Below are 10,332 nucleotides of genomic sequence, written 5' to 3'. Positions count from 1 at the left end.
CACACACAGAGAGGACCGCCCCTTTATGCCGTTCTCTCTCCTCATTGGATAAAGGTTGTAGGATACAAGGAAAGTTTTCTCCTCGGCTTACAGCAGAGCAGAGTGACTGACAGACCCGTGTTTCAGACCAAACACTCTATGTAAGTGATTGCTGTCGGAAGATATAACTATTTAAGACTTATTAACACAAACATTCCGCTTACTTCTGCTTTAACTTATGTGTGGCAAGGTAAGGAGAGCCCGGGCGGGCTTCGAACCCCAGACTCCCGCTCGCGCTAACCACTTGGCCAAAGGGACATCCCCTTGGCGAAGTAGCCAGGGCGCATGATGAATTGGAGGCATAGTGACAGGACTCTCAACTGTCACATCTGGAGAGCTGATTCATCAGTGTTCTTGTTTGCAGCTCCAGATATCACAATGTGACTGCCTTAACGCAGCTTCCATAATGCAAATGGGCTTATGCTATGTGGTATAGCGGGAGGTTTGTGTGCTGTGTGCTCATTCATTGCTGGGGTTTAAGTATTTAATTAGTAGCAAAGCCAGCTCCAGCTAATCTTCTCAACACTGACTCAACATGTGACCGGGTATCCAACGTTAAGGCCAATCAATAGCCTGAGCAATTTAAACAAAGGCGGCTTTGATTTATGGGTATAAAATGGATGCTGTCCCACCTGAGGCTCAGAGTTACTTACAAAGTTTGGAGTATGGAGTCTGGAGTGTGGGCGCTTTCTGAGCATGCAACAGTGGAACGTATAAGAAGAAGCAAAAAATAGTCCTGGTTATGTCCCCAAAATGCATTAGTGTTTCAGAGCACTACTACAAGCTGAGAGTGTGTAATGCAGGGTGTTTGGGCACAGATTTAGATGTGTGATTGTCCTCTCTAACACAGGGTATTCTGACTGAGCGCTGTAGCCAGGGTCCAGGCCTTTTCTACCCTCTGCAGATGAGCAGATGAAGCTCTGGAAGTGGGACAGGCGCTATTTGGACAGGAATTAAGGGGTGTGTTAAATTTCTGCATGCATGATCAATGGGGTTGAATGGCGGGGTTGGGGATGGGGTTGTGGATGAGGTGGCTGGGAGTGAGAGGGGGGGGTGGGGGCTGAGGCAGAGACACAGAGAGAGCTAGCGCTGAGAACACATACACAGGCGGCCAGCAATGGCTCACTAATGAGAGATGGACAGTGTGGATTGGATGTCATTACCAATCAACATAGCTTTGAGTTCTGTGTAGAGAGAAAATGCGAGCTCTAATGTGTGCTGCATGTGGTCCTTTTTGATAAACCCTGCTTGTGTGGTGGAGCATTAGTCACAGCGGTATCTGAGCTGTTGGAAATCCACACACACTGCCCTCTGTCCGGTTTGGTGAGGAGTTTCCTCTGAATAGTACAATGGGACTTAATTACAGGTCAGTGGCATGTCTCAGGGAGATAGAGGGAGCTCTGTTACCCTTCCAAATACAGTATAATGCCATCTTCCCAAGGGTGGGGTGGGGTAACACCAGCTCCACACAAAAAGGTGCTGATAGGCTGAACCTGAGAATGGGATAAGGTGATCCAGGCAGAGAAAGTGAGCGTTTTACACTGAAAGAGAGAGGGAAAAGATAAAGGACTATATTAACTCTTAAAGGTTTTGCCCCATTCAGTTTGCCCTCTTTCTTTTCCAGGCTGCTTCCAACTTATCTTTCCTGCCAACTTTCTTTGACAAAACACAAAAAAAAACAAGAGGTAGTAACAAAGACAAAGCAATCTTGAATTTGGAAATAGAAAAAAAACCTGATTGTACCAAACATAGAGAAATTGGAAAAATACTTATCCTGTGTCTGGGAAGTTGAAAAAACATGCCCACAGTTGTTTTTTTATAATGAGCCTAAGGACAGTGATTCACACTGATTCCATAAAATGTACATTGTTTTCTGTGAATCACTTCATGAAAGGAAAGATGAGTGTGATACTGGTACCAATGATAAGAGAGTAGAGAGTAATGTCAACAGGTGAGCAAACTGAAGTAACATAATAACATAGTGTAAACAGCAGTATAGATTATACTTGAAACACTTAACCTAAAGATATCAAATGTTTTTAAAAGGAAAATATTTCTATTCTGCATTTTGTTTTACTCAACGGTTCCCAAGCATTTTGGTTTGTGTTGTTACCCTTATAATAAATGAATCTAGTTGGGGTCACATTCATAACACAGGTTGTTTGCAGTTCCACTAAAGACACATTCATTTCACATGGTTTTACTTCAATAATTGTTTGAGACCCAAAGAGACAAAACTATTAATGGTCCAAAACATGAATAGTGATTTGTGTCACAGTGTTTTGGTCCTTGACCTCTTTGTTGGTATGTGTTGAATTTAAATAACCAACCAAACATAAAGAAGCTTAGACTAGCTCCACCTCAGACAGCTAAATGAATTACATTTAATTTTTACATTTATTTTCAGTATTGGTGACTTAATAATACAAGCATAAAGAAGACCTGCAGCACTGAGTGACTATACGTTCCCTTACTGGGCTGCTCTGATGTATTAACAGCACAACAGCACTCTCAAGTGGCGCATAGTTGAAGCCATGTTTCTGTTCAGATAATCCAGTGTTGGCATTAAACTTAACTTAGGCCTGAAATTGCCTGACATTTTTGCCTGACATTTTTAACTACATGCTTCAAAATTTAAGTTTGCAAACATCTCTTTATGATTCAAACAAAAGTGTGAGAGGAGCTTTTCTGTGTGTTCAGTAAATCAGCTTCAGTATGAAATCAATAATATCTACACAAACAAACTCACAGTCACAACTTTTCTGTTCTGCTTTCTAAGACTTCTACGTCGGCGCTGAGAGCTGATCTGTTTGCCACAGCAACATCCCCAACCACATTTATTTATTGTTTTTATATTGCACTTTGGTCACTGTTGGGGACTGAGGCAGTGAGGACAAAGTTCACAGGGCGCTTGTAAGGAGGAGGGGGTGAAGAGGAGGAAGGTTAAAAAAAAAAAGAAAAAGAAAATTGACCTTTGAAAGCAAAACAGCAGGTGGAGAGCTAAAGCCAGACAGCTCAGGACACATCAGGAGGAAATTCAACACAGAGGAAAATGAAAGTATACGTTGTGCGGAGCTGAAGAGGGACCGCAGACATAATGAGGCCTAACGCCGGCTGCCTGGCTCTCATTTGAGTGTGACTGTGCACATGAGAGCAGTGTTTGTTCACGAGGCAGTAGCGAGGAAAGGCAACAGACTAATGGAGGGAGAGGATACTAGCAGGGCAGTCAAGGCCAGGCCGAGCCGCCTGACTGCCCTCCAGGAGCAGCTCATCTGGGCGCTGCTGGGATCTGGACTGTCTCGGGACGTCCTGGTCCAAGCCGTGGGGGAGCTGGAGCAGGACAGAGGGAGTGCTGGTGCTGAGAGGGGCGAGAGGGGGGATGGAGAGAGCTCTGAGGAGGGAGAGGCCGATTTCCCACCGCCTATATTCCGAGAGCTGGAGAAGCTTGCCCCAGAGGAGGCGGCCAAGCTGAGGGTTGAAGTCGACCAGCTACTGCAGTAAGTAGATCCCGGCACTTCTGTAGGAGCTCCATGGCAACAGCAAAACCACCTTAATCTCTCGCTATAACCGCTGTTCTCACCAAGCAATTTGTCTGGGCCTCCCAGTACGACCTGATCAGGTAAAATTCAAAAATGCCTTCACCACTTCATCAACACTGTTTCTGACCCCCCCGGCCTCCGTCTGGCCTCCTTCACCATCCAAACCAAGCATCTGCAAGTGGAAACAACAATTTACCTGTTAACCTCCCTTTTCCTATATTGTTCTTAAGTTCGGCTCCCCTCTCTTTACCAATTCCTCCCTCCTTCTCCTGCTTCTCTGCCCGTCTCTCTCTGCAATCTGGCTCCTGAAGCGAATTTAAAGAGGGTTCCTCCTTTGCTAGTTACTAATTACCCACCCCCATCATTATTCTCTGGCCATTTCTTTATAAATAAGCTACACACATAGGTGAAGATTAATGGAATAGGGCTGGTCATGTGAGATTATGTTTACACAAGACATTGAGTTGTTAGATTATTATTTGGAATGCATGCTGCATTTATTGGACGACTTACTGAGATGTAAAAATGAACATTAAAATGCTATTTGACTGGCTGTTCATAGCAGTTTTTATTACATTTTACAAATACAACACCTAATGAATATTTGTGGGGTGAATTTGAATCTGTATAAGTTGGTATTTTTGCACTTTTCTGTATTTTTACTGCTCCTGACTTGGCAGTTAGAAAGCGTTAAATTAGGCTTCATAAACCTTTTACAGGTTTTTCCCCTCCACTGATCTGAAAGGGCTGGACTTTGCTCCTGTGTGCTTTCCCTTATCTCTCTGTCAATAAGCCTCACTCTACTTCCCTCTGAGTGGCTATGCTTTATGTCTAATGTTGTAACAAACTGTGTCTGTTTAGCAGACAGGGTCGAACTGTTAGAGATACCCAGACCTGCTGGGGAAAAGCAAATAAAAGGAAAATGTAGTACACACAGAACTGATGTCTGTCTCTAACAGGGAGGACCCCTGGCATGTCGCAAAAATGGTGAAAAGCTACATGCAGCAGCACAACCTCCCTCAGAGAGAGGTGGTGGAGTCCACGGGACTCAACCAGTCCCACCTCTCCCAGCACCTCAACAAGGGCACGCCCATGAAGAACCAGAAGAGAGCTGCTCTGTACAGCTGGTACGTCAAGAAGCAGTGCGAGATCAGCCAGCGTGAGTACCGACGCACCGTGGAGCTGCAGAGACCCTCCTTTCTGCTTTCACACACTCTTCATGTTTCACAGCCACCTTTTCACACAGTCATCAAATGTCTCTGACTGAGACAGAACAATGTAAAAAAAAAAAAAAAAAAAAAAAGAAAGAAAGAAAGAAAAGGAAAACGCCACTAAACCAACACTTCCTTTCAGAATTTACCAACGCCAAACATGGTCTTGCGTTAGTGGAAGAGCAAGGAGACGAGACCAAGAAGGGACGGAGGAACAGGTTCAAGTGGGGCCCAGCGTCCCTGCAGATCCTGTTCCATGCCTACGACCGACAGAAGAACCCCAGCAAGGAGGAGAGAGAGGGGCTGGTGGAGGAGTGTAACAGGTGAGTTCAGTGATGGAACAAAGACTAAACTGGATTTATTATCTTATTCATTTTACAACCTAGTTTGCAAGGTTGGGGGGGGAAGTGTTGTAATGTTTGTAGTCAAAGCAAAGACACTAAGTACTTTGCATCATCACTGAACAAACAACTCTTGATAAAAAAAAAAAATGCTGCTAGACTCTGATTGGTCAACAGGACCAATACTACTCCAAACCAACCAGAAGAGCTCACACACATTTTTTACACAAACCTTTAGAGAGAAGTATTGTCTTTACTGCTATGAAACCTTCTGTAGAAAACCCAGGTCCATAGTTGATTGATTCTAATATCTAACATCGTCCACCACCATCAGGTTAACATTTTGATGTGTTCAATACTTCGGTTTACGGACATGAGTGTCAGCTTCAGCTGTAGAAAACGTTGTGCTAAATGCTGCTTAATAACAAGTTTCATCAGTCTGACAAGTTAACTCAGGTGGTATATAATAGCCTGTTAGCACAAAGCACTATATTACTATATGTCACATGACATGATTCTAAGTTTTTAAGCTATTTAAGTTAAAGGGACAGTGTGCAATATTTGTCAAGGTTTATTGGCAAAATCTGAATACCAATGAATATATTTAAGTGTATAATCGCTATAAAATGAAATCTGTTTGGTTTCCATAGCTTTATAATTCTGCTTTTATATCTAGCAAGGGCCTCCATGTTTGTACGGAATGGAAAATCCGGCCAACCAGAGAGCACATTTCAAGAGTTTCACATTCATGAATAAACAATAGAATTATTTAATAGATAAATAATAGAATCAGAATGCTAGATATCACTATTTCACCTCATTTTACACACTGGACCTGGCAGTGGTAATTCTTACACTGTACATCCAAAGACAAAACACTGCTAATTTTACCACAAAAATAATTTGCCTTCCTGCAAGGCAAGAAATCAAAAGTCTGAAATGTTTGGCCATGTATCAGTATGCTGTCCCTCTCTCAGGGCAGAGTGTATTCAGAGGGGAGTGTCCCCCTCCCAGCTTGCTGGACTGGGCTCTAACCTGGTTACTGAAGTTCGGGTGTACAACTGGTTTGCCAACCGTCGCAAAGAAGAGGCCTTCCGTAACAAAGTGGCCCACGACACGCCTTTCACCAACCAACCTGCCTCATCTTCTAATCTCAACCTGCCACCAAGTCCTGAACACGGTAATACCCCAACAACCTCGGTTCTGCCTAGCTATATAAAGTTGGACTTGCCTTGGCCAGATGTGTAGAGAGACTGTCCTGTTGGGGACTGACTTGTCTTGTATTCCAGGTGTGAAATACAGCCATCACATCCTGTGTGACACTTTGAGCTCAGCCAGAGGAAACGGAGGAGTGGTACGTCATGCAGTCAGCCCTGTCCAACTGGAGCCCAGCCACACACTCCTTGAGACCCACAAGCCGGTGAGAGCAGGTGTCATGGTTCCTCACTAGATGTATGGCAAGCCATTTTAACATTTAAAAGCCAGACTGGATATGTGTTGCAGGTATCTGTAATTTTGTTTTACCTAGTCAAAAAGAATATTTCTGATATCCACAACTACATTCTTCTTATCCACAATTGTCATTTCAGATAATCCACAACTACATTCTTCCTAGGACAAATTACGTCACTTTAACCATTCATGTGTATAGAGTTTGTCATTACAGATATCTACAATTCAGTTGCAGATATCTGTGAATTACGGATATCTGTAACTGAATTACGACTAGTACTAATTCCAGTTTGAGATATCTACAATTTGATTCTGACTAGTCATAATTCCAGTTCAAGATATCTTTAATTCACCGCAATTAAAGATATCTACATGTCCCTTTTCAGATATCTGAATTAATAGTAGTAATTCACATAGTGGATATCTGCAACTGAACTGTAGATATCATTTATCCTAGGAAGAACGTAGTTGTGGATGTCCTTTTTGACTCGGCAAAACTGAGATCTTGAATGAAAAATCCAACTATTCAAAATGGAATTACGACAATTCAGAAAGACGTTGTTGATCTACAGTGTTAAATCTGGATAGTCAAACTTAGCTTTTAAATGTTAAATCTGCTTGCCATATAGATGACAGTGTAGACCACATGAGCGTCCTGCTGCTGTTGATCATGCATGTGCTCTACATCATGTTGACCCTGTTGTCCTCTGACCTTAGGTGTCCAGTGGAGGCCCACTGCCCCCAGTAAGCACTCTGACCTCCCTACACAGTCTGTCTGCGTCCTCTGCTTCCTCACAGGGCCTCATCATGGCCTCACTGCCCAGCGTCATGAGCTTGGGAGAGTCCTCACTTCTCATTGGTAACATTTACTCCCATGTTTTATTTCCTTTCCACGTAAAGATAAAGAAGAAACATCTGATGACAGTGTCTTTGTGTCACAGGATTGGCCTCCACGCAGCCTCAGACTGTACCGGTCATCAACAACGTCGGCGGTTTCACAACGCTTCAGCCAATCTCATTCCAGCAGCAGCTTCACGGCTCTCCACATCAGCAAATATCACAACAGCTTCAGAGTCACATGACCACAAGTCCATTCATGGCAACCATGGCACAGCTGCCATGTCACAGTAAGGCAACATCAGTAACATGACCAAAGTTTAATGTGATACCTTGAGGAAGAATTTCATCCACCTGTTCCTCATTGCAGTGTACAAGTCAGATTCTCCCCAGTATCACTCGTCCAGTCTGCTGTCACAGGCCATGGTCATCACTGACAGCAGCAGCGTGGGGACTCTGACCAGCCTCGCCGCCGTCAGACAGGTAACTGGACAACACCTAAGCCAGGTCAGAACAAGAAATGTTTTACTTAACTTGGTAAAATGTCCTTGACTTTGGTTTTTGTTTAGATTTTAACAGCGGACCCAGAGGACCAGGCGGACCCTCCCTTACAGGAAGACTCTCTGCACCTGCAGCCACACACACCTGTGCCAGGTACATACGGTAGTATGGCCAGACATCTTCATCCTACATCTTTGGATCAATGTCTACTTCTATCACTGTCAAAGGGACGTCCAGAATTGAGCAGTGTTTAAAATGACCTGTGATTAATCTGATGGATGGATTTGAGATACTGTTATCTTATCACCTAAAGTCAAAGGTGACCACAAAGATTTCACAGGATCATTGTTTTATCTTCTTGTATGTTGGATGAGAAGATCAGAACCAGTCTAGACCTGTTCATTCAGTTACGAGGTTCGCTAGCTTCCTTTGTTGCCTTGTAAACTCAGGACTGGTGAAGAAACAGCGCAGCACATTCACAGTCATTTTGAAATTTTAGTTTGTGCACAGATCCACTTTGTCTTCCACACATATACACTGCTCACAAAGTCAGGGATATTCGGCTTTCAGATGACATTTCAGAATGCACCTGAAATGCACTATAACCTTTACAGATGATCTTAATTTGACCTTCTCTAAACTTTTGAACGCACATGTCCAACTGTTCAGTGTTTCAGTACTTATAACATAACAAGCTGATTAACCACAAAATTCACAACAAGGGTGTGTTTCATGAATCCACCACTAAATGTTCTGCTTCAGTGACAGTTTGTATTGAAACAGTCCTCTTCATCATGTCGTTCATATTTTGACATCATGAGACCAAGACGACACCTGTATAACAATCTATCGACAACAGTACCTGGCCGTGTCCAGGCTTCAGACTCTATGTTGTCAGTGGGAAGTGTCCAATGAGCTTGGAGACGGCCATCAGCAGGTTGAACAGAGACACAGAGAGACCGGAAGAGTCACAGAAAGGCAGGGAAGTTGGACGTCCTTTGGCCACATGACAACTTATTGAGACAGTGACATTTTTAGTCGTGGTATACCTACCACTGTTAGATTTTGTTTCATTGCATTGTTTAAGATGAAACAAATGACCATTCCATACTTCAACTTAAAGGGACAACGAGGAGTTTCTATACGGTTATAAAAAAGTCTCACGTTAATGTGGATGAATCTCCGCTACTCACACTTGTTAATGGCTCCATTTTCGCTAAATATATCGATCTGTCTCTATCGTTATTTTGTTATTATTAGTGGTGGCGGAAATGCTGGTCGAGCCGACCAGCGTTTCCTTCATGGCGAGTTATGAGAATAACGCCGCAGAATCGCCGTTTATGGTCGGAACTACGATGGTATGTGAACCTCTTTGAACCTCTGACTTTAATTTTTGATGAATGAAAACATGAGTCCGTCTTGCGCCGGGTCAAAGAAATGTACGGTGCGCGCGGAGGCTCATAAATGTAGTGTGAAAACGCTTCGCTTTTCCAAAACTCCTCGTTGTCCCTTTAAATGTCCCACTTTCATGATATAGTATCACTGCGACATGAATTTCTTTTACATTTTCCATAAATTTTAAATATCCCTATTTGTGAGTAGTGTACATGAGAGGGAACCCAAAACATAAACCTTTCATTTCTACTGGAGCCTGTATATGTAGTTAGAAAAAAAAACCGGTGGTTTATGAATGAAATGTGATTTAAGATGAAGCTGTTCAGGCTCTATACTGTATGTTTGTACTAGAAATTATATTCAAAACTAATTTTGCTAAAGATTTACAGTTCAAATAAGTTACGTTCTGTAATTTTTTTTGTCATCAGTATCTTCTGAGAGTTTGGAGCTGTACCCGGCCTCTCAGACAACAGACAGCCATCAGTCCCACCTCCTCTCACCTTCCCCAACAGACATCACCTCCTACATTCCTACACAAATGGCCTCGACTGCACAGTAGACGCGCACCGGCAACGTAGCGTCTCCCTCACTATCAGCTGGACTCTGACGGTGTTTTGTGACAGACAGCTACCTCTGGTTTAAGCTTCCAGAGAAACCTGTGGTCAGGGGCCACGAGGACGTCTCAGCTTTGATGCATCAAAGACTCTCACACCCCGTACAACTGGAATGTGAACAAGGATACACATTAGAGAGGTGAAAGATTTCACACGAGAGAATCAACTGACAATCAACCTCAAATGTTTTTTTTTTATTAAAATAATGTTTTGTAATATTTAGAAATTGTACATTCAGGTGAAACCTGTGAGCCAATTGTCACCTGCATTATTTTTTAAGTCACTGCCAAAAAATGTTTTTTTTCACACTTTAATGAGTCTCTTTCAAAGTAAAAGCGATTTCAAGAATAACCATTGTAAACGGTATTAAAAGATTTCTAATGAAAAAATGGCTTCCAAAAAT

At 42.9% G+C, this 10,332-nt stretch overlaps 1 protein-coding gene across 1 annotated transcript; it reads left to right on the top strand.

Annotated features, from left to right (window-relative positions):
• The first annotated feature begins 3,009 nt into the window (after nucleotides 1–3,009).
• On the top strand, nucleotides 3,010–10,263 carry hnf1a (HNF1 homeobox a). Its single transcript, XM_083979247.1, has 10 exons — nucleotides 3,010–3,536; nucleotides 4,538–4,737; nucleotides 4,932–5,112; nucleotides 6,108–6,310; nucleotides 6,420–6,550; nucleotides 7,300–7,441; nucleotides 7,524–7,709; nucleotides 7,790–7,902; nucleotides 7,989–8,073; nucleotides 9,744–10,263. Exons 1-10 carry the CDS (start codon nucleotides 3,187–3,189, stop codon nucleotides 9,872–9,874), a joined length of 1,722 nt encoding a protein of 573 aa, XP_083835373.1. The 5' UTR covers nucleotides 3,010–3,186; the 3' UTR covers nucleotides 9,875–10,263.
• Nucleotides 10,264–10,332: the final 69 nt, after the last annotated feature.

Source organism: Trachurus trachurus (genome assembly GCF_905171665.1).
Source record: "Trachurus trachurus genome assembly, chromosome: 9".
Lineage (NCBI taxonomy): Eukaryota > Metazoa > Chordata > Actinopteri > Carangiformes > Carangidae > Trachurus > Trachurus trachurus.
This window is presented reverse-complemented; position numbering and strand designations above follow the sequence as displayed.

Bases quoted from the DNA above. Each gene is read 5' to 3' on its own strand.
- hnf1a (XM_083979247.1), top strand. From the start codon at position 3,187: ATGAGAGCAGTGTTTGTTCACGAGGCAGTAGCGAGGAAAGGCAACAGA. The intron at 7,442-7,523 runs GTAACATTTACT...TTTGTGTCACAG, and splicing joins AGAGTCCTCACTTCTCATTG to GATTGGCCTCCACGCAGCCT. The intron at 8,074-9,743 runs GTACATACGGTA...TTTTGTCATCAG, and splicing joins GCCACACACACCTGTGCCAG to TATCTTCTGAGAGTTTGGAG.